General features: G+C 38.2%; 3 protein-coding genes and 2 pseudogenes across 3 annotated transcripts; all 5 read right to left on the bottom strand.

Moving 5' to 3' along the window:
• Positions 1–235: 235 nt before the first annotated feature.
• On the bottom strand, positions 236–3877 carry LOC115797089 (N-acyl-aromatic-L-amino acid amidohydrolase (carboxylate-forming) B-like). Its single transcript, XM_030753562.1, has 7 exons — positions 3866–3877; positions 2299–2483; positions 2020–2215; positions 1836–1929; positions 1654–1761; positions 1455–1567; positions 236–528 (listed from the first exon to the last, which is right to left on the bottom strand). Exons 1-7 carry the CDS (start codon positions 3875–3877, stop codon positions 283–285), a joined length of 954 nt encoding a protein of 317 aa, XP_030609422.1. The 3' UTR covers positions 236–282.
• A 427-nt stretch (positions 3878–4304) lies between these two features.
• Positions 4305–8624, bottom strand: LOC115797088 (N-acyl-aromatic-L-amino acid amidohydrolase (carboxylate-forming) B-like). The gene is made up of 7 exons (XM_030753561.1): positions 8613–8624; positions 7050–7234; positions 6771–6966; positions 6587–6680; positions 6405–6512; positions 6206–6318; positions 4305–4597 (listed from the first exon to the last, which is right to left on the bottom strand). The coding sequence occupies exons 1-7, from the start codon at positions 8622–8624 to the stop codon at positions 4352–4354; spliced, it is 954 nt and encodes a 317-aa protein (XP_030609421.1). The 3' UTR covers positions 4305–4351.
• Positions 8625–9097: 473 nt separating this feature from the next.
• Positions 9098–11316, bottom strand: LOC115797087 (N-acyl-aromatic-L-amino acid amidohydrolase (carboxylate-forming) B-like; annotated as a pseudogene).
• A 1777-nt stretch (positions 11317–13093) lies between these two features.
• Positions 13094–17437, bottom strand: LOC115797086 (N-acyl-aromatic-L-amino acid amidohydrolase (carboxylate-forming) B-like; annotated as a pseudogene).
• Positions 17438–17865: 428 nt separating this feature from the next.
• LOC115797145 (N-acyl-aromatic-L-amino acid amidohydrolase (carboxylate-forming) B-like) lies at positions 17866–20243 on the bottom strand. Its single transcript, XM_030753634.1, has 6 exons — positions 19928–20243; positions 19649–19844; positions 19465–19558; positions 19283–19390; positions 19084–19196; positions 17866–18158 (listed from the first exon to the last, which is right to left on the bottom strand). The coding sequence occupies exons 1-6, from the start codon at positions 20218–20220 to the stop codon at positions 17913–17915; spliced, it is 1050 nt and encodes a 349-aa protein (XP_030609494.1). The 5' UTR covers positions 20221–20243; the 3' UTR covers positions 17866–17912.
• Between the last annotated feature and the right edge of the window lie 3530 nt (positions 20244–23773).

Genomic DNA, 23773 nt, shown 5'->3' with positions numbered 1-23773 from the left:
GAGCTTCATGAATATCTGTGAAATGATGCACTATTCATCTGATTATAGATCAGATTGTGTTTCACACATTCAGCCTTTAAATATTAGAACCTCTATCCCTGAATGCAGAGCAGCATATGATGTTTGTCAAAGTGTTGTTCAGTCCCCAGCTGTGAGCCGCAGTGGTTAATAAGTATACATTTAAGTATAGTGTGTGAGTGTGAGCAAGCATAACACATGCTGTTATTTCAATAAAAGTGTTTGTAAAAATTTAATTCAGTCATCAGTCTGTCGCAAACACCTTCACTCCTCTTCTTCTGATGCAAAGCGCTGCTCGTTAGCTTCTCGCTCTTGCTCTGTCTGTGCCCGGATCGCAGGAATCATCACGCGCCTCTTTCTCGCCAGGGAGAGAGCGATGCCCTTCTCGTAGTAAGCACATTCATTGATGAAGAAAGGATAAAGAGGTTCACTGCCTTGATACCTCAGTGTTTGCCCTGAGAATGTCTGGAACAGCGGGTCCTCAGGGTGGAGCAGGCAGAAGTCTTGGTCCTGTGAGGATTGTGGTGATATATTTGTCAAAGACATTTTCAGCACACTTTTATTTTTAACTTTAGTTTGTTTAGTACACAGTTAGTGTTCTTTTTTTTTTTCTCAAGTTAATCTTTTATTCATGTTTCAGGTTTCAGTCAAATTTATTTTCACACTTAGGTTTAAGTTTAGTTAACTAACACAATGTGCTGTAGACTTAGACTTTGATCTGTGGTGTCTGAATTACACATTGCCACATATAACCCATGCTATGTAGAATAAAGGAAAGTATTTATTGGCTCACCCTAAACAATTGCATCTGATATTCAGTGGCATCAATCTTGAATAAATTCAATGGACTTTAATACTTTTTTCTTTTACTTTTTAAGTTTGCCAGGTACCCACTTAGGCTGTGTTTTAGACACATGATTTTCAAAATTTAAAAGCAAATTTGTAGGAGTTACATTTTAATGGAGTCACTAATATGTATTTTGGCCCATCTGTTCTTTTTAATGTTTGGTTGCCAAATAGGTCAAACAAATATGGATGAATGTTAATCTAACTCAAAATCTAGATCAGTATTATCCCGGCTACAAAGCTAGTTTGTATAAAGAGGCCTAACCCTGTGCTTATAATTGTTTCTACAGTAAAAGAAAATGCACACAGATTAATGAACAAATGCATTATTTCTGAACAGCAGGTATGACGACATGCTATAAATAAAACTTTACTCATCCCTGTATAAAGAGCTTTTGAACACAGGCTGATTATTTTTCCTGGGACAAGGAGCTTTTCTTCTTCTTTGTTTGTGTTATTTGTACATGTACATTGTCAGGTAGTTTATGTTTTTGTTTTTTTATGTTGTTTCTATACATATATATACTTTAGCTCCCTGCCTAACTTCATACAACTGCAGCTATAAAAAGTGAAGGCATCTCAGGCCGTACCTGGAGATGAGGATGAATGGCTGCTGTGATGTTGTGGGTCTCGCTGTCTCTTGGGTAGTCGATGTGTCTAACCATGGTGAACATGTCCACAAATCCTCCCTCAAACACAGTGCCTGATAATAAATGCAGAAAACAACTGAGGGCTTCAAAGATACGGCTGGGCAAAAATGCTCACCTGGCAACCTGTCTGTAACTGTACCTGAGTTAAAGAAGCGGACCCAGTCAAGCATGTGCTGCACACCCACTTTCATTGCTGTATAGATGTTTGATCGCACCACGCCGTGGGGCTGAGGGCCAATCTCCATGGCTGCAGAGCATGGGTTTTAGATGACTAATATTACTTTTGATAAGTTTGATTTATAATAGGCAATAAAAACTTACCAAAGCCATGTTTTCCCAATGAATCCAGAGAATACGATTCTTTACTGGACACATCAAAATGTAGGAATCTCATTGGTGTATCTGGCATCTCCCTCTGAAAAAGTCACAAAAATCAAATGTTAGTTGACAAACATACTATACAGGGTGAATGTATTTTACTCACTTAAGAAACAGTTTTACTCACCTGCAGGTGTCTGAATATGTGCAGGCAGATCCAGTCGTAGTCAGAATATGCGATGAAGCACAGGCCCATATTGGCAGTGGTGTTATGGAGGTCGCAGACCAAATCCACTGCCTCTGGACTGCCTTTGGGACCCAGAAGGCCATTCAGCTCTCGGGAGCTGATAATCTCATAGGGGGCCGTGTCTGAGAGGGGACCACTGGCAGATAAAAATACAAAATAGCAACGCACTGTTATTAGAACTGTCACCATGAGCGTTATCATCTCCTCTCATTGCCTTACTTGAGGGTGGTGTGGGTGAAGCAGCGGTTTAGGTCGGTGTCTACGTATCGGCGACACTGCTGCACTGCCCGCGGATTTGACAGCATCAACAGCAGCGACATAGGCTCCGAGTCCCGTTCTTCTTCTTTCCCCTTCACTTTCCTCTGCAGCTTCAGCAGCTCTCGCACCAAATACACCCCAGACAACTCGTTAATTTCATAGTTTTTCCATCATTTTTAAAGGTAGGAATAAGAATAGAAGCACACAGTTAACTGCATACATTAGGTACAGTAGTATGAAGCATAAGCAAGCATAAAAATGAAATAATCTTGTTTGGAAGAGAACGTGAAAGTAAATGTTTCAATTACTATTCATACAGGTTTGGTGTGTATTTAAACTAGTCGTCAATACAGCTTCTTTCTTGCCATATGTCAATTAAAGAGATAACATGGCATTGTTATTGTTCCTGGAATCTTCTTATTATAAGGGCATATGCATACAGTATATTTTTAAACATCTTCGATTTTTTTAAAGATCTGACAGGATTTAAACAAAACAATTTAAAACAAATAATTGTGGTAATCTGTTTCTTCAGTCTAAAAGAAGTGTCCAAAATAAAACTTGCATTCTGAAAACACAATTGAAACACAAGTGTTAGTAGTTAATAGACGTATAGTCAAAAATATTCAAACCTGTGTGATTCTTGTTGACTTGTTGCACAATGTAATGCCCAAAGAGTCACAGGAGGAAATCAAATTTGTATTTTTTTTTTCTTGAAAAATAAAAACACGTTTGTACAGACAGCTGTGTTTAAAGCTGCAGCCTGATTACTGCTCCTCTATATGTATGTTATCATTTGGCTGCTGTGCTGACAGAAGACCCTGTGGAGACAATTACAGTAGAAGATGTACTGTTTGTACTGCACTTTGTGTTATGGAATTGGGAAACATTCATGTTTTACTGACCTCTGCTGGTGAACTTTACGTGTCTGCTGCACATGTGATTGCAGTTGGGTGTGATGATGACAGCTGATGATTTAGTACTTTGTTGAACTTTTGAAATCAGCTGGCAGTGATAAGTGTACTGGGCACACCCTAAGTATGCTTCTACAGCAAAAGACAAAAGTTATTTCGACCGGGTTAGCCGTGTTGTAATGGGTCTTTTATGTTAACTGCTTTGAAACGTAGCCAAAGAATGTGGCCTCAGGAGGAGTTCTGTATTTACACTGTTTCCGTGACTGCGAATATTTAACATTGCTTTAATTTCTTTAACTCCAGTTCTATTTATTTATTTATTATTTATGGTAGCTGTGAGGTTCAGACTGTGTTTATAATTTGTTTATCCAGTGTATGGTTTTGTTTGCTTTTTGATTATATTTCTCATGCTGTGACCGATTTTGTTGAAAAGAGGAAAAACATCGTAGTGCTCATTCACTTATTTGTGTTGCTGACCATGTACATTCATATAATTTGGTGTTTTATGTTATTTATTTGATCTCCATTTGTTCCTTGATTGACTGATTCTAACATGAACTGTCTCAGTGGGGTTTCAGGGGAATTCATTTCCCTCTTTGGCATTATGAATGTACTTTAAAGGCCATATCATGATAAGCTGCAGCATTAGTTTCATTTCAAACATTTCCTGACTGTTGCTGTAGTAACTGGTAGTGAATTTCTATTTTTTTAAAAGTGAAAATGAAACTAGTTAAATATATTTGGGAAACAAAATCACCATTATTACCCATAAATTTATGGTATATGCTTCTAGAATATCACCACCGATAAAGATTTACGAGCTTCATGAATATCTGTGAAATGATGCACTATTCATCTGATTATAGATCAGATTGTGTTTCACACATTCAGCCTTTAAATATTAGAACCTCTATCCCTGAATGCAGAGCAGCATATGATGTTTGTCAAAGTGTTGTTCAGTCCCCAGCTGTGAGCCGCAGTGGTTAATAAGTATACATTTAAGTATAGTGTGTGAGTGTGAGCAAGCATAACACATGCTGTTATTTCAATAAAAGTGTTTGTAAAAATTTAATTCAGTCATCAGTCTGTCGCAAACACCTTCACTCCTCTTCTTCTGATGCAAAGCGCTGCTCGTTAGCTTCTCGCTCTTGCTCTGTCTGTGCCCGGATCGCAGGAATCATCACGCGCCTCTTTCTCGCCAGGGAGAGAGCGATGCCCTTCTCGTAGTAAGCACATTCATTGATGAAGAAAGGATAAAGAGGTTCACTGCCTTGATACCTCAGTGTTTGCCCTGAGAACGTCTGGAACAGCGGGTCCTCAGGGTGGAGCAGGCAGAAGTCTTGGTCCTGTGAGGATTGTGGTGATATATTTGTCAAAGACATTTTCAGCACACTTTTATTTTTAACTTTAGTTTGTTTAGTACACAGTTAGTGTTCTTTTTTTCTTCTCAAGTTAATCTTTTATTCATGTTTCAGATTTCAGTCAAATTTATTTTCACACTTAGGTTTAAGTTTAGTTAACTAACACAATGTGCTGTAGACTTAGACTTTGATCTGTGGTGTCTGAATTACATATTGCCACATATAACCCATGCTATGTAGAATAAAGGAAAGTATTTATTGGCTCACCCTAAACAATTGCATCTGATATTCAGTGGCATCAATCTTGAATAAATTCAATGGACTTTAATACTTTTTTTTTACTTTTTAAGTTTGCCAGGTACCCACTTAGGCTGTGTTTTAGACACATGATTTTCAAAAATTAAAAGCAAATTTGTAGGAGTTACATTTTAATGGAGTCACTAATATGTATTTTGGCCCATCTGTTCTTTTTAATGTTTGGTTGCCAAACAGGTCAAACAAATATGGATGAATGTTAATCTAACTCAAACCCTAGATCAGTATTATCCAGGTGTGACGGAGCGTCACCGTGGTCACTGATTACGGGCAGCGGACATGAAAGCGTTTCCACCGACATTCACACATTTCACTGTTTGTTTACATCGGCAGTGGGAGAACAGCGTTATCGTCGTGGTAGATAGTAGAACCGCAAAAACGTCATCGCAGCGCTGCCGAAGACCGACAGTGAGTGGCCGTTTGTTTTTGTTACTTATGGGTCCTCAGGATGGGGTGTGTAGTCTGCCGGGTGCCTCTATTAGGAGAGTCGGAAGCGCAAGACGAGGCTCAGAGTTTCCGGTGGTTAAATGGGAGGTTTGCGCGCACCTTTTGGGGTCACGTGAACTGCATTATTTTGTTTATTTGGTTATTTTTCCTTTTCTTACAATGAACTTACCTGCTTAAGTTACTGGTAAATAGTTATGTCAATGTGTTTTCTTTGTTTGATTATTTTACATCTGAAATGTGAAGACATACTGTCTAATGGGAAAAAATATATGAATTAATGCCTAGTGGGAGGGGCAACGGGTTTAAAAGAGGACTCGGGAATGTCAAGTGTCAGTCTGCTGAGGGTTGCAGTGAAGATAACCTGTTTGTTGGAGCACCATAGAGTTGGGGAAAGCTGAGTTCCCAGTAACCTGTAAAATACTTTATTTATTTATTTTTTATTGTTTTCTTTGTATTTTTCCTGCCTTGGCATCACTGTAAATAGTTTTGTGCACTTTGGGAGGCCGGCTGAATAAAATTCCACCTTCAGAACTTTCCGACTACGCCATCAATTTTTTGTGAGGAGTTTTTTCTGGAAAGAACCCCGTGACACCCGGCTACATTGTACATTGTATATAGTGTTATTATTATTAGTAGTATTAAGGTTAATATTGTTTGTTGATTTTATATATATTCTTTTCTTAATAGTGTGAATTATTATATCTTTATTTATATTTATAATAACTGCGGCTGCTGTTACACCCAAATTTCCCCTCTGTGGGACAATAAAGGCTGTTTCTTCTTCTTCTTCTGCTTCTTCTTCTATAAAAGTGAAGGCCTCTCAGGCCGTACCTGGAGATGAGGATGAATGGCTGCTGTGATGTTGTGGGTCTCGCTGTCTCTTGGGTAGTCGATGTGTCTAACCATGGTGAACACATCCACAAATCCTCCCTCAAACACAGTGCCTGATAATAAATGCAGAAAACAACTGAGGGCTTCAAAGATGCGGCTGGGCAAAAATGCTCACCTGGCAACCTGTCTGTAACTGTACCTGAGTTAAAGAAGCGGACCCAGTCAAGCATGTGCTGCACACCCACTTTCATTGCTGTATAGATGTTTGATCGCACCACGCCGTGGGGCTGAGGGCCAATCTCCATGGCTGCAGAGCATGGGTTTTAGATGACTAATATTACTTTTGATAAGTTTGATTTATAATAGGCAATAAAAACTTACCAAAGCCATGTTTTCCCAATGAATCCAGAGAATATGATTCTTTACTGGACACATCAAAATGTAGGAATCTCATTGGTGTATCTGGCATCTCCCTCTGAAAAAGTCACAAAAATCAAATGTTAGTTGACAAACATACTATACAGGGTGAATGTATTTTACTCACTTAAGAAACAGTTTTATTCACCTGCAGGTGTCTGAATATGTGCAGGCAGATCCAGTCGTAGTCAGAATATGCGATGAAGCACAGGCCCATATTGGCAGTGGTGTTATGGAGGTCGCAGACCAAATCCACTGCCTCTGGACTGCCTTTGGGACCCAGAAGGCCATTCAGCTCTCGGGACCTGATAATCTCATAGGGGGCCGTGTCTGAGAGGGGACCACTGGCAGATAAAAATACAAAATAGCAACGCACTGTTATTAGAACTGTCACCATGAGCGTTATCATCTCCTCTCATTGCCTTACTTGAGGGTGGTGTGGGTGAAGCAGCGGTTTAGGTCGGTGTCTACGTATCGGCGACACTGCTGCACTGCCCGCGGATTTGACAGCATCAACAGCAGCGACATAGGCTCCGAGTCCCGTTCTTCTTCTTTCCCCTTCACTTTCCTCTGCAGCTTCAGCAGCTCTCGCACCAAATACACCCCAGACAGCTCGTTAATTTCATAGTTTTTCCATCATTTTTAAAGGTAGGAATAAGAATAGAAGCACACAGTTAACTGCATACATTAGGTACAGTAGTATGAAGCATAAGCAAGCATAAAAATGAAATAATCTTGTTTGGAAGAGAACGTGAAAGTAAATGTTTCAATTACTATTCATACAGGTTTGGTGTGTATTTAAAATAGTCGTCAATACAGCTTCTTCTTGCCATATGTCAATTAAGAGATAACATGGCATTGTTATTGTTCCTGGAATCTTCTATTATAAGGGCATATGCATACAGTATATTTTTAAACATCTTCGATTTTTTTTAAAGATCTGACAGGATTTAAACAAAACAATTTAAAACAAATAATTGTGGTAATCTGTTTCTTCAGTCTAAAAGAAGTGTCCAAAATAAAACTTGCATTCTGAAAACACAATTGAAACACAAGTGTTAGTAGTTAATAGACGTATAGTCAAAAATATTCAAACCTGTGTGATTCTTGTTGACTTGTTGCACAATGTAATGCCCAAAGAGTCACAGGAGGAAATCAAATTTGTATTTTTTTTTTCTTGAAAAATAAAACACGTTTGTACAGACAGCTGTGTTTAAAGCTGCAGCCTGATTACTGCTCCTCTATATGTATGTTATCATTTGGCTGCTGTGCTGACAGAAGACCCTGTGGAGACAATTACAGTAGAAGATGTACTGTTTGTACTGCACTTTGTGTTATGGAATTGGGAAACATTCATGTTTTACTGACCTCTGCTGGTGAACTTTACGAGTCTGCTGCACATGTGATTGCAGTTGGGTGTGATGATGACAGCTGATGATTTAGTACTTTGTTGAACTTTTGAAATCAGCTGGCAGTGATAAGTGTACTGGGCACACCCTAAGTATGCTTCTACAGCAAAAGACAAAGTTATTTCGACCGGGTTAGCCGTGTTGTAATGGGTCTTTTATGTTAACTGCTTTGAAACGTAGCCAAAGAATGTGGCCTCAGGAGGAGTTCTGTATTTACACTGTTTCCGTGACTGCGAATATTTAACATTGCTTTAATTTCTTTTAACTTCAGTTCTATTTATTTATTTATTATTTATGGTAGCTGTGAGGTTCAGACTGTGTTTATAATTTGTTTATCCAGTGTATGGTTTTGTTTGCTTTTTGATATATTTCTCATGCTGTGACCGATTTTGTTGAAAAGAGGAAAAACATCGTAGTGCTCATTCACTTATTTGTGTTGCTGACCATGTACATTCATATAATTTGGTTGTTTTATGTTATTATTTGATCTCCATTTGTTCCTTGATTGACTGATTCTAACATGAACTGTCTCAGTGGGGTTTCAGGGGAATTCATTTCCCTCTTTGGCATTATGAATGTACTTTAAAGGCCATATCATGATAAGCTGCAGCATTAGTTTCATTTCAAACATTTCCTGACTGTTGCTGTAGTAACTGGTAGTGAATTTCTATTTTTTAAAAAGTGAAAATGAAACTAGTTAAATATATTTGGGAAACAAAATCACCATTATTACCCATAAATTTATGGTATATGCTTCTAGAATATCACCACCGATAAAGATTTATGAGCTTCATGAATATCTGTGAAATGATGCACTATTCATCTGATTATAGATCATGATTGTGTTTCACACATTCAGCCTTTAAATATTAGAACCTCTATCCTAATGCAGAGAGCATATGATGTTTGTCAAAGTGTTGTTCAGTCCCCACAGCTGTGAGCCGCAGTGGTTAATAAGTAGACATTAAGGAATAGTGTGTGAGTGTGAGCAAGCATAACACATGCTGTTATTTCAATAAAAGTGTTTGTAAAAATTTAATTCAGTAAGCAGTCTGTCGCAACACCTTCACTCCTCTCTCTTCTGCATGCAAAAGCGCTGCTCGTTAGCTTCTCGCTCTTGCTCTGTCTGTTGCCCGGATCGCAGAATCATCACGCGCCTCTTTTCTCGCCAGGGAGAGAGCGATGCCCTTCTCGTAGTAAGCACATTCATTGATGAAGAAAGGATAAAGAGGTTCACTGCCTTGATACCTCAGTGTTTGCCCCTGAGAACGTCTGGAATCGAGCGGTCATCAGGGTGGAGCAGGCAGAAATCTTGGTCCTGTGAGGATTGTGGTGATATATTTGTCAAAGACATTTTCAGCACACTTTTATTTTTAACTTTAGTTTGTTTAGTACACAGTTAGTGTTCTTTTTTTTTTTCTCAAGTTAATCTTTTATTCATGTTTCAGATTTCAGTCAAATTTATTTTCACACTTAGGTTTAAGTTTAGTTAACTAACACAATGTGCTGTAGACTTAGACTTTGATCTGTGGTGTCTGAATTACACATTGCCACATATAACCCATGCTATGTAGAATAAAGGAAAGTATTTATTGGCTCACCCTAAACAATTGCATCTGATATTCAGTGGCATCAATCTTGAATAAATTCAATGGACTTTAATACTTTTTCTTTTACTTTTTTAAGTTTGCCAGGGTACCCACTTAGGCTGTGTTTTAGACACATGATTTTCAAAATTAAAAGCAAATTTGTAGGAGTTACATTTTAATGGAGTCACTAATATGTATTTTGGCCCATCTGTTCTTTTTAATGTTTGGTTGCCAAATAGGTCAAACAAATATGGATGAATGTTAATCTAACTCAAAATCTAGATCAGTATTATCCCGGCTACAAAGCTAGTTTGTATAAAGAGGCCTAACCCTGTGCTTAAATTGTTTCTACATAAAAGAAAATGCACACAGATTAATGAACAAATCATTATTTCTGAACAGCAGGTATGACGACATGCTATAATAAAACTTTACTCATCCCTGTATAAAGAGCTTTTGAACACAGGCTGATTATTTTTTTCCTGGACAAGAGCTTTCTTCTTCTTTGTTTGTGTTATTTGTACATGTACATTGTTCAGGTAGTTTATGTTTTTGTTTTTTTATGTTGTTTCTATACATATATATACTTTAGCTCCCTGCCTAACTCATAACAACTGCAGCTATAAAAAGTGAAGGCATCTCAGGCCGTACCTGGAGATGAGGATGAATGGCTTGCTGTGATGTTGTGGGTCTCGCTGTCCTCTTGGGTAGTCGATGTGTCTAACCATGGTGAACACGTCCACAATCCTCCCTCAAACACAGTGCCTGATAATAAATGCAGAAAACAACTGAGGGCTTCAAAGATACGGCTGGGCAAAACGCTCACCTGGCAACCTGTCTGTAACTGTAACCTGAGTTAAAGAAGCGGACCCAGTCAATGTGCTGCACACCCCTTCATTGCTGTATAGATGTTTGATGATCGCACACCACGCCGTGGGGCTGAGGGCCAATCTCCATGGCTGCAGAGCATGGGTTTTAGATGACTAATATTACTTTTGATAAGTTTGATTTATAATAGGCAATAAAAACTTACCAAAGCCATGTTTTCCCAATGAATCCAGAGAATCGACTACTATTCTTTACTGGACACATCAAAATGTAGGAATCTCATTGGTGTATCTGGCTCTCCCTCTGAAAAAGTCACAAAAATCAAATGTTAGTTGACAAACATACTATACAGGGTGAATGTATTTTACTCACTTAAGAAACAGTTTACTCACCTGCAGGTGTCTGAATATGTGCAGGCAGATCCAGTCGTAGTCAGAAATATGCGATGAAGCACAGGCCCATATTGGCAGTGGTGTTATGGAGGGTCGCCAGACCAAATCCACTGCCTCTGGACTGCCTTTGGGACCCAGAAGGCCATTCAGCTCTCGGGAGCTGATAATCTCATAGGGGGCCGTGTCTGAGAGGGACCACTGCCGATAAAAATACAAAATAGCAACGCACTGTTATTAGAACTGTCACCATGAGCGTTATCATCTCCTCTCATTGCCTTACTGAGGGTGGTGTGGGTGAAGCAGCGGTTTAGGTCGGTGTCTACGTATCGGCGACACTGCTGCACTGCCCGCGGATTTGACAGCATCAACAGCAGCGACATAGGCTCCGAGTCCCGTTCTTCTTCTTTCCCCTTCACTTTCCTCTGCAGCTCAGCAGCTCTCGCACCAAATACACCCAGACAACTCGTTAATTTCATAGTTTTTCCATCATTTTTAAAGGTAGAATAAGAATAGAAGCACACAGTTAACTGCATACATTAGGTACAGTAGTATGAAGCATAAGCAAGCATAAAAATGAAATAATCTTGTTGGAAGAGAACGTGAAAGTAAATTTTCAATTACTATTCATACAGGTTTTGGTGTGTATTTAAAACTAGTCGTCAATACAGCTTCTTTCTTGCCATATGTCAATTAAAGAGATAACATGGCATTGTTATTGTTCCTGGAATCTTCTTATTATAAGGGCATATGCATACAGTATATTTTTAAACATCTTTTTGATTTTAAAGATCTGACAGGATTTAAACAAAACAATTTAAAACAAATAATTGTGGTAATCGTTTCTTCAGTCTAAAAGAAGTGTCCAAAATAAAACTTGCATTCTGAAAACACAATTGAACACAAGTGTTAGTAGTTAATAGACGTATAGTCAAAAATATTCAAACCTGTGTGATTCTTGTTGACTTGTTGCACAATGTAATGCCCAAAGAGTCACAGGAGGAAATCAAATTGTATTTTTTTTTTCTTGAAAAATAAAAACCACGTTTGTACAGACAGCTGTGTTTAAAGCTGCAGCCTGATTACTGCTCCTCTATATGTATGTTATCATTTGGCTGCTGTGCTGACAGAAGACCCTGTGGAGACAATTACAGTAGAAGATGTACTGTTTGTACTGCACTTTGTGTTATGGAATGGGAAACATTCATGTTTTACTGACCTCTGCTGGTGAACTTTACGTGTCTGCTGCACATGTGATTGCAGTTGGGTGTGATGATGACAGCTGATGATTTAGTACTTTGTTGAACTTTTGAAATCAGCTGGCAGTGATAAGTGTACTGGGCACACCCTAAGTATGCTTCTACAGCAAAAGACAAAAGTTATTTCGACCGGGTTAGCCGTGTTGTAATGGGTCTTTTATGTTAACTGCTTTGAAACGTAGCCAAAGAATGTGGCCTCAGGAGGAGTTCTGTATTTACACTGTTTCCGTGACTGCGAATATTTAACATTGCTTTAATTTCTTTTAACTCCAGTTCTATTTATTTATTTATTATTTATGGTAGCTGTGAGGTTCAGACTGTGTTTATAATTTGTTTATCCAGTGTATGGTTTTGTTTGCTTTTTGATTATATTTCTCATGCTGTGACCGATTTTGTTGAAAAGAGGAAAAACATCGTAGTGCTCATTCACTATTTGTGTTGCTGACCATGTACATTCATATAATTTGGTGTTTTATGTTATTTATTTGATCTCCATTTGTTCCTTGATTGACTGATTCTAACATGAACTGTCTCAGTGGGGTTTCAGGGGAATTCATTTCCCTCTTTGGCATTATGAATGTACTTTAAAGGCCATATCATGATAAGCTGCAGCATTAGTTTCATTTCAACATTTCCTGACTGTTGCTGTAGTAACTGGTAGTGAATTTCTATTTTTTTAAAAAGTGAAAATGAAACTAGTTAATATATTTGGGAAACAAAATCACCATTATTACCCATAAATTTATGGTATATGCTTCTAGAATATCACCACCGATAAAGATTTACGAGCTTCATGAATATCTGTGAAATGATGCACTATTCATCTGATTATAGATCAGATTGTGTTTCACACATTCAGCCTTTAATATTAGAACCTCTATCCCTGAATGCAGAGCAGCATATGATGTTTGTCAAAGTGTTGTTCAGTCCCCAGCTGTGAGCCGCAGTGGTTAATAAGTATACATTTAAGTATAGTGTGTGAGTGTGAGCAAGCATAACACATGCTGTTATTTCAATAAAAGTGTTTGTAAAAATTTAATTCAGTCATCAGTCTGTCGCAAACACCTTCACTCCTCTTCTTCTGATGCAAAGCGCTGCTCGTTAGCTTCTCGCTCTTGCTCTGTCTGTGCCCGGATCGCAGGAATCATCACGCGCCTCTTTCTCGCCAGGAGAGAGCGATGCCCTTCTCGTAGTAAGCACATTCATTGATGAAGAAAGGATAAAGAGGTTCACTGCCTTGATACCTCAGTGTTGCCCTGAGAACGTCTGGAACAGCGGGTCCTCAGGGTGGAGCAGGCAGAAGTCTTGGTCCTGTGAGGATTGTGGTGATATATTTGTCAAAGACATTTTCAGCACACTTTTCTTTTTAACTTTAGTTTGTTTAGTACACAGTTAGTGTTCTTTTTTTCTTCTCAAGTTAATCTTTTATTCATGTTTCAGATTTCAGTCAAATTATTTTCACACTTAGGTTTAAGTTTAGTTAACTAACACAATGTGCTGTTAGACTTAGACTTTGATCTGTGGTGTCTGAATTACATATTGCCACATATAACCCATGCTATGTAGAATAAAGGAAAGTATTTATTGGCTCACCCTAAACAATTGCATCTGATATTCAGTGGCATCAATCTTGAATAAATTCAATGGACTTTAATACTTTTTTTTTACTTTTAAGTTTGCCAGGTACCCACTTAGGCTGTGTTTAGACACATGATTTTCAAAAATTAAAAGCAAATTTGTAGGAGTTACATTTTAATGGAGTCACTAATATGTATTTTGGCCCATCTGTTCTTTTTAATGTTTGGTTGCCAAACAGGTCAAACAAATATGGATGAATGTTAATCTAACTCAAACCCTAGATCAGTATTATCCAGGTGTGACGGAGCGTCACCGTGGTCACTGATTACGGGCAGCGGACATGAAAGCATTTCCACCGGCATTCACACATTTCACGGTTTGTTTACATCGGCAGTGGGAGAACAGCGTTATCGTCGTGGTAGATAGTAGAACCGCAAAAAACGTCATCGCAGCGCTGCCGAAAACCGACAGTGAGTGGCCGTTTGTTTTTGTTACTTACGGGTCCTCAGGATGGGGTGTGTAGTCTGCCGGGTGCCTCTATTAGGAGAGTCGGAAGCGCAAGACGAGGCTTAGAGTTTCCGGTGGTTAAATGGGAGGTTTGCGCGCACCTTTGGGGTCACGTGAAACTGGCATTATTTTGTTTATTTGGGTTATTTTTCCTTTTCTTACCATGAACTTACCTGCTTAAGTTACTGGTAAATAGTTATGTCAATGTGTTTTCTTTGTTTGATTATTTTACATCTGAAATGTGAAGACATACTGTCTAATGGGAAAAAATATATGAATTAATGCCTAGTGGGAGGGGCAACGGGTTTTAAAAGAGGACTCGGGAATGTCAAGTGTCAGTCTGCTGAGGGTTGCAGTGAAGATAACCTGTTTGTTGGAGCACCATAGAGTTGGGAAAGCTGAGTTCCCAGTAACCTGTAAAATACTTTATTTATTTATTTTTTATTGTTTTCTTTGTATTTTTCCTGCCTTGGCATCACTGTAAATAGTTTTGTGCACTTTGGGAGGCCGGCTGAATAAAATTCCACCTTCAGAACTTTCCGACTACGCCATCAATTTTTTGTGAGGAGTTTTTTCTGGAAAGAACCCCGTGACACCCGGCTACATTGTACATTGTATATAGTGTTATTATTATTAGTAGTATTAAGGTTAATATTGTTTGTTGATTTTATATATATTCTTTTCTTAATAGTGTGAATTATTATATCTTTATTTATATTTATAATAACTGCGGCTGCTGTTACACCCAAATTTCCCCTCTGTGGGACAATAAAGGCTGTTTCTTCTTCTTCTTCTGCTTCTTCTTCTATAAAAAGTGAAGGCATCTCAGGCCGTACCTGGAGATGAGGATGAATGGCTGCTGTGATGTTGTGGGTCTCGCTGTCTCTTGGGTAGTCGATGTGTCTAACCATGGTGAACACATCCACAAATCCTCCCTCAAACACAGTGCCTGATAATAAATGCAGAAAACAACTGAGGGCTTCAAAGATGCGGCTGGGCAAAAATGCTCACCTGGCAACCTGTCTGTAACTGTACCTGAGTTAAAGAAGCGGACCCAGTCAAGCATGTGCTGCACACCCACTTTCATTGCTGTATAGATGTTTGATCGCACCACGCCGTGGGGCTGAGGGCCAATCTCCATGGCTGCAGAGCATGGGTTTTAGATGACTAATATTACTTTTGATAAGTTTGATTTATAATAGGCAATAAAAACTTACCAAAGCCATGTTTTCCCAATGAATCCAGAGAATATGATTCTTTACTGGACACATCAAAATGTAGGAATCTCATTGGTGTATCTGGCATCTCCCTCTGAAAAAGTCACAAAATCAAATGTTAGTTGACAAACATACTATACAGGGTGAATGTATTTTACTCACTTAAGAAACAGTTTTATTCACCTGCAGGTGTCTGAATATGTGCAGGCAGATCCAGTCGTAGTCAGAATATGCGATGAAGCACAGGCCCATATTGGCAGTGGTGTTATGGAGGTCGCAGACCAAATCCACTGCCTCTGGACTGCCTTTGGGACCCAGAAGGCCATTCAGCTCTCGGGACCTGATAATCTCATAGGGGGCCGTGTCTGAGAGGGGACCACTGGCAGATAAAAATACAAAATAGCAACGCACTGTTATTAGAACTGTCACCATGAGCGTTATCATCTCCTCTCATTGCCTTACTTGAGGGTGGTGTGGGTGAAGCAGCGGTTTAGGTCGGTGTCTACGTATCGGCGACACTGCTGCACTGCCCGCGGATTTGACAGCATCAACAGCAGCGACATAGGCTCCGAGTCCCGTTCTTCTTCTTTCCCCTTCACTTTCCTCTGCAGCTTCAGCAGCTCTCGCACCAAATACACCCCAGACAGCTCGTTAATTTCATAGTTTTTCCATCATTTTTAAAGGTAGGAATAAGAATAGAAGCACACAGTTAACTGCATACATTAGGTACAGTAGTATGAAGCATAAGCAAGCATAAAAATGAAATAATCTTGTTTGGAAGAGAACGTGAAAGTAAATGTTTCAATTACTATTCATACAGGTTTGGTGTGTATTTAAATAGTCGTCAATACAGCTTCTTTCTTGCCATATGTCAATTAAAGAGATAACATGGCATTGTTATTGTTCCTGGAATCTTCTTATTATAAGGGCATATGCATACAGTATATTTTTAAACATCTTCGATTTTTTTAAAGATCTGACAGGATTTAAACAAAACAATTTAAAACAAATAATTGTGGTAATCTGTTTCTTCAGTCTAAAAGAAGTGTCCAAAATAAACTTGCATTCTGAAAACACAATTGAAACACAAGTGTTAGTAGTTAATAGACGTATAGTCAAAAATATTCAAACCTGTGTGATTCTTGTTGACTTGTTGCACAATGTAATGCCCAAAGAGTCACAGGAGGAAATCAAATTTGTATTTTTTTTTCTTGAAAAATAAAAACACGTTTGTACAGACAGCTGTGTTTAAAGCTGCAGCCTGATTACTGCTCCTCTATATGTATGTTATCATTTGGCTGCTGTGCTGACAGAAGACCCTGTGGAGACAATTACAGTAGAAGATGTACTGTTTGTACTGCACTTTGTGTTATGGAATTGGGAAACATTCATGTTTTACTGACCTCTGCTGGTGAACTTTACGAGTCTGCTGCACATGTGATTGCAGTTGGGTGTGATGATGACAGCTGATGATTTAGTACTTTGTTGAACTTTTGAAATCAGCTGGCAGTGATAAGTGTACTGGGCACACCCTAAGTATGCTTCTACAGCAAAAGACAAAAGTTATTTCGACCGGGTTAGCCGTGTTGTAATGGGTCTTTTATGTTAACTGCTTTGAAACGTAGCCAAAGAATGTGGCCTCAGGAGGAGTTCTGTATTTACACTGTTTCCGTGACTGCGAATATTTAACATTGCTTTAATTTCTTTTAACTTCAGTTCTATTTATTTATTTATTATTTATGGTAGCTGTGAGGTTCAGACTGTGTTTATAATTTGTTTATCCAGTGTATGGTTTTGTTTGCTTTTTGATTATATTTCTCATGCTGTGACCGATTTTGTTGAAAAGAGGAAAAACATCGTAGTGCTCATTCACTTATTTGTGTTGCTGACCATGTACATTCATATAATTTGGTGTTTTATGTTATTTATTTGATCTCCATTTGTTCCTTGATTGACTGATTCTAACATGAACTGTCTCAGTGGGGTTTCAGGGGAATTCATTTCCCTCTTTGGCATTATGAATGTACTTTAAAGGCCATATCATGATAAGCTGCAGCATTAGTTTCATTTCAAACATTTCCTGACTGTTGCTGTAGTAACTGGTAGTGAATTTCTATTTTTTTAAAAAGTGAAAATGAAACTAGTTAAATATATTTGGGAAACAAAATCACCATTATTACCCATAAATTTATGGTATATGCTTCTAGAATATCACCACCGATAAAGATTTATGAGCTTCATGAATATCTGTGAAATGATGCACTATTCATCTGATTATAGATCAGATTGTGTTTCACACATTCAGCCTTTAAATATTAGAACCTCTATCCCTGAATGCAGAGCAGCATATGATGTTTGTCAAAGTGTTGTTCAGTCCCCAGCTGTGAGCCGCAGTGGTTAATAAGTATACATTTAAGTATAGTGTGTGAGTGTGAGCAAGCATAACACATGCTGTTATTTCAATAAAAGTGTTTGTAAAAATTTAATTCAGTCATCAGTCTGTCGCAAACACCTTCACTCCTCTTCTTCTGATGCAAAGCGCTGCTCGTTAGCTTCTCGCTCTTGCTCTGTCTGTGCCCGGATCGCAGGAATCATCACGCGCCTCTTTCTCGCCAGGGAGAGAGCGATGCCCTTCTCGTAGTAAGCACATTCATTGATGAAGAAAGGATAAAGAGGTTCACTGCCTTGATACCTCAGTGTTTGCCCTGAGAACGTCTGGAACAGCGGGTCCTCAGGGTGGAGCAGGCAGAAGTCTTGGTCCTGTGAGGATTGTGGTGATATATTTGTCAAAGACATTTTCAGCACACTTTTATTTTTAACTTTAGTTTGTTTAGTACACAGTTAGTGTTCTTTTTTTTTTCTCAAGTTAATCTTTTATTCATGTTTCAGATTTCAGTCAAATTTATTTTCACACTTAGGTTTAAGTTTAGTTAACTAACACAATGTGCTGTAGACTTAGACTTTGATCTGTGGTGTCTGAATTACACATTGCCACATATAACCCATGCTATGTAGAATAAAGGAAAGTATTTATTGGCTCACCCTAAACAATTGCATCTGATATTCAGTGGCATCAATCTTGAATAAATTCAATGGACTTTAATACTTTTTTCTTTTACTTTTTAAGTTTGCCAGGTACCCACTTAGGCTGTGTTTTAGACACATGATTTTCAAAAATTAAAAGCAAATTTGTAGGAGTTACATTTTAATGGAGTCACTAATATGTATTTTGGCCCATCTGTTCTTTTTAATGTTTGGTTGCCAAATAGGTCAAACAAATATGGATGAATGTTAATCTAACTCAAACCCTAGATCAGTATTATCCCAGCTACAAAGCTAGTTTGTATAAAGAGGCCTAACCCTGTGCTTATAATTGTTTCTACAGTAAAAGAAAATGCACACAGATTAATGAACAAATGCATTATTTCTGAACAGCAGGTATGACGACATGCTATAAATAAAACTTTACTCATCCCTGTATAAAGAGCTTTTGAACACAGGCTGATTATTTTTCCTGGGACAAGGAGCTTTTCTTCTTCTTTGTTTGTGTTATTTGTACATGTACATTGTCAGGTAGTTTATGTTTTTGTTTTTTTATGTTGTTTCTATACATATATATACTTTAGCTCCCTGCCTAACTTCATACAACTGCAGCTATAAAAAGTGAAGGCATCTCAGGCCGTACCTGGAGATGAGGATGAATGGCTGCTGTGATGTTGTGGGTCTCGCTGTCTCTTGGGTAGTCGATGTGTCTAACCATGGTGAACACGTCCACAAATCCTCCCTCAAACACAGTGCCTGATAATAAATGCAGAAAACAACTGAGGGCTTCAAAGATGCAGCTGGGCAAAAATGCTCACCTGGCAACTTGTCTGTAACTGTACCTGAGTTAAAGAAGCGGACCCAGTCAAGCATGTGCTGCACACCCACTTTCATTGCTGTATAGATGTTTGATCGCACCACGCCGTGGGGCTGAGGGCCAATCTCCATGGCTGCAGAGCATGGGTTTTAGATGACTAATATTACTTTTGATAAGTTTGATTTATAATAGGCAATAAAAACTTACCAAAGCCATGTTTTCCCAATGAATCCAGAGAATATGATTCTTTACTGGACACATCAAAATGTAGGAATCTCATTGGTGTATCTGGCATCTCCCTCTGAAAAAGTCACAAAAATCAAATGTTAGTTGACAAACATACTATACAGGGTGAATGTATTTTACTCACTTAAGAAACAGTTTTACTCACCTGCAGGTGTCTGAATATGTGCAGGCAGATCCAGTCGTAGTCAGAATATGCGATGAAGCACAGGCCCATATTGGCAGTGGTGTTATGGAGGTCGCAGACCAAATCCACTGCCTCTGGACTGCCTTTGGGACCCAGAAGGCCATTCAGCTCTCGGGACCTGATAATCTCATAGGGGGCCGTGTCTGAGAGGGGACCACTGGCAGATAAAAATACAAAATAGCAACGCACTGTTATTAGAACTGTCACCATGAGCGTTATCATCTCCTCTCATCACCTTACTTGAGGGTGGCGTGGGTGAAGCAGCGGTTTAGGTCGGTGTCTACGTATCGGCGACACTGCTGCACTGCCCGCGGATTTGACAGCATCAACAGCAGCGACATAGGCTCCAAGTCCCGTTCTTCTTCTTTCCCCTTCACTTTCCTCTGCAGCTTCAGCAGCTCTCGCACCAAATACACCCCAGACAACTCATTGCCATGGGTACCTCCACACACAGCGACCCGGGACAACTTTGGCAAAGGCACCACCTGGTCTACCTCCATTTGACTGAGAGCAACCAGCAACAAAGCATGCATTTATTCAGTGTGCACAAGTGTCAAATGATGTTAAGCTGGAAAACCTGATTTCCCTCATTTGTTTCTCTGTGGGAAGTGTCAGTTTAGAAAAATCTTACCTGACTTTTCTGACTTGCTGAATACTGTAAAAGGACACTTTCAGCTCAAAACCCTAGTGGAGCACTGTTCTGTAAAACAGCTCTGAGATTCAAGTCTCTTAAGGAAAGGCTTGAGGTAAAGCAGGGTGAACTACCAGCTCAACATTCACAAATAATAGATGAATGGCACAGAATCATATTGTACATCTTACCCAGTCTACCCCTCGCTGTTACCTTTCTCTTCCCTCTCCCCCTGCCGTTTACCCTCTTCCACCCTCTCCCAGGCTTTCATGCATTTTCACTGATTCAGCATTCCCATCCCTCCCTCTGTTCAGGCCGTTGCTGCCTGTTATACAAAGTCTCACCGTCTCTCAACCACCTCCTGTCCACTGCACTGCACTGCACTGTACCACACTGTATGGTAGGCAGGGTGTGTCCTGAGTGTGATGTAGCGTATCAGTGGCTTCCTGTGGTCACAGCATCAGTGAGGTTAGATGAGCTGTAAGCCCCTCCCCAACTTTCCCATATTCCCTGTTTCTCTCTGCCCCATGTATAGGATGGTAGGTTCCAGTCTGCCTTTCAAAAAAACAGAAAGAAAAAAAATGGCTAAAAATAAATCTGCTGGCATGACACAGCAAGAGAGGCGCACATGATGGGTACAGTGGAAGAAGCAGCTCCTTTGGCAGGGAAAATAAAGAGGGGAAAAGCAGGAGATTTAAAGGGAATACACAAAGGAACCGACTGTTCAAAAAAAGATTGATGAGATGAGAAAGTTAACTGCATTTTCTTTGTCAGAGGGATTTTAAAAATACTCATTTTCTGTATTTTTTGATAGATAGATAGATAGATAGATAGATAGATAGATAGATAGATAGATAGATAGATAGATAGATAGATAGATAGATAGATAGATAGATAGATAGATAGATAGATAGATAGATAGATAGATAGATAGATAGATAGATAGATAGATTTCTCTAGTGGACAAACTTGCAGTCCCATACTTAAAAACACATTTTAAAAAAACAATTAAATTTTCATACAATATTTATTCTGGTTATGTTGTGATCTCTTTAATCCCAAAGCTTTAGTTCAGATAGTACTAAATTAAATATATATAATATCTTCCTTTTTAATGTGACTTTATTGGGAGGCAACTATAGAAAACTATGTCTAAATTTCAATGAATGAAAATATTATTTCAATTATTTTATTTTTTTTTTATTTGATTGTATTTTAGGTTTCTTTTTGATATATTTCAAATTTTACATATTCAAACTTATTTTGTGGTTTTGTCATGAACCCGAGACATATATGTCAGAACAACTGTCACATGTTTTCATGTCACTACTGAAACAAGAAGAGTTATGGTCCATAGGGAGAGCCTTTTTATTTTTATTTTTATTTTTTATTTTAGAGAATTTGATTTTCTATTGCATGGCACTGAACAGGAGTGGCCCTCCTATCTCATTGTACATCCTGTATAATGACAATAAAAGGCATTCTATTGTATTCTATTCTATTCTAATCTTTTTTTTCCAGGCACATACCCCAAATTTTCACAAACAATAAAGACAGGCTTCCTCTCTCTGACGGCCATAGTGAGTACAGAAGTATTACTGTTTTTGAGTAATTGTCGGCAAATCAGATTTTTTTTTTTTAAGACTGTCACTGCCAAACTCATAATTTAACTAAATAAATGTTTTTGGTTTTAGTCATATAGGCCATGTTTTTATTCATGAACATTTTTCCCAAATCTTTGATATGCTAGTCATTTTTAGCCTAGCACTGTTTACGTTATGTTAAGAATTAGTTCAAACTGTCACTACCAAAACAGTCACTACCATGATATATTGCAAAGTTATGGCTGTGACCTGATTGTTTTGGTAGTGATAAAAGTGGATGTCAATTGATGTCAAAAAGAATGCATTTTATTTTTCAAACATACAAATAATTCTTGTTTCTATTTTAATCATATATTTTGAGGGACATATAAAATATAAAAATGCCTCCAAAAAGAAAAGAAAAGAAAAGAAAAGAAAAGAAAAGAAAAGAAAAGAAAAGAAAAGAAAAGAAAAGAAAAGAAAAAGTGGGACTAAGAAATGACTTGGTAAAAATATCAGTCTCCAAAACTACAAGGAGCTGAGCCATGAAATTTGGCATATGTATTTTTTACTCTTCAAAGATGTGCAACACAATACTCATATTTCCTAGATGTTTAGTGCCCTTTGTACACTGTGGCTGTATTTACCTGAAGTGGAGAGTAAACAACATGGAGGGTATACTATGATAATACATGCTAATATGGTTATATATGCTAATGACATGCAGCCTCTTTCTCGTGCCTGATTGGCTTAGCCTAATCATGTTATCATATCTATAGCCAATTATCATATTGGCTATAGAACTTGACCCTTATTGACTGAAATGGAGAAAGTGAGGATTCCCCATATCTACCAACTCAACAGCTGGCAGTAGCTGATAGTGAGAAACTGGGGAACCCCAAATTTCCAGATAAAGAGCCAGTCTGTTTATAGTAGCATCAGTTCTATATTGCAGCCTTATTGATTAGCCTGTGATGCCAACTTCTGATTGGCTGAGCATTGTCTAACGTGTTGGTCAGGGATGACTCATGGCCATAAATAGTACAGACTATCACTCATCACTGAGCAATATTAAAGCCATACCTACAGCTCAGCAACATGTAAACAACATGGTTCCATTATTTCTTGTACATGTCTACATTATGATTATAGTGATGTTATACATAATGCACTGATATAAGCAGATTATGTAGTATAAGTGCATTATGTAATAATATTCCTGCACACACATGAATATAATATGTGAGTACCTTATACGTATGCATTATATCTGGCTCATTGTTATAGCTTATATAAATAGAAAGGCATTATGTAGTAAACACCCTTGTAAAAGAGTGCAGTACTTTCTCGAAGTTGTTTACTATGAAAAATTTTTGTCTGTTCTAGGATGTGGTTACCAAAAGGTATTTGTATAAATGTTTAAGATAATCACATTATCAGTCTCTTATAGCATGCTTAAAATTGTTTCAATGTGTATTGTTTATTTTGAAGACATATTTTGTAGAATATGTATTATATCTCAACCTGTGATGGCAGGGACATAGTGGGCCCCCCCCCCCTTTTTTTTAGATCACAACATAAATTATGAGTGTTGAAGCAAAATATGCAAAGATAAAACATGACTTTTTTTCCATATTGTAGTGAAAGGTTTTTTTTTTTGGAAAGTTATAGGATAGTTTGAAAGCGTGAACACTGAGTGTCTGTTACTAAATGTGTCCTTTAGATACAGAGCAACAGATAACTATAAATGTTTTGATAAAAGAATATAAATTTTAATCAAACTCCAACTATGACTTTGAACCAGTTCAGTATAATGGTTTTTATAGAACAGCATTCCTCTGGCAAAAAGTAATGTCTAACAACTTTTATTCT

Source organism: Archocentrus centrarchus, chromosome 18 (assembly GCF_007364275.1).
Source record: "Archocentrus centrarchus isolate MPI-CPG fArcCen1 chromosome 18, fArcCen1, whole genome shotgun sequence".
NCBI classification, from domain to species: domain Eukaryota; kingdom Metazoa; phylum Chordata; class Actinopteri; order Cichliformes; family Cichlidae; genus Archocentrus; species Archocentrus centrarchus.
Note: the sequence above shows the minus strand (reverse complement) of the source record. Positions and strands in the feature narration are given on the sequence as shown.

What these genes read in the sequence shown, in the direction of transcription:
- LOC115797089 (XM_030753562.1), bottom strand. An exon ending in GGTCCGCTTCTTTAACTCAG is followed by an intron (nt 1,568 to 1,653) that starts GTACAGTTACAG and finishes ATTTATTATCAG; the next exon opens with GCACTGTGTTTGAGGGAGGA. An exon ending in CCATTCATCCTCATCTCCAG is followed by an intron (nt 529 to 1,454) that starts GTACGGCCTGAG and finishes CAATCCTCACAG; the next exon opens with GACCAAGACTTCTGCCTGCT.
- LOC115797088 (XM_030753561.1), bottom strand. An exon ending in TTCACCCACACCACCCTCAA is followed by an intron (nt 6,967 to 7,049) that starts GTAAGGCAATGA and finishes TTTATCTGCCAG; the next exon opens with TGGTCCCCTCTCAGACACGG. An exon ending in ACATATTCAGACACCTGCAG is followed by an intron (nt 6,681 to 6,770) that starts GTGAATAAAACT and finishes TGACTTTTTCAG; the next exon opens with AGGGAGATGCCAGATACACC.
- LOC115797145 (XM_030753634.1), bottom strand. Translation starts at nt 20,220, where the DNA reads ATGCATGCTTTGTTGCTGGTTGCTCTCAGTCAAATGGAGGTAGACCAG. An exon ending in ACATATTCAGACACCTGCAG is followed by an intron (nt 19,559 to 19,648) that starts GTGAGTAAAACT and finishes TGACTTTTTCAG; the next exon opens with AGGGAGATGCCAGATACACC. An exon ending in ATTGGGAAAACATGGCTTTG is followed by an intron (nt 19,391 to 19,464) that starts GTAAGTTTTTAT and finishes CATGCTCTGCAG; the next exon opens with CCATGGAGATTGGCCCTCAG.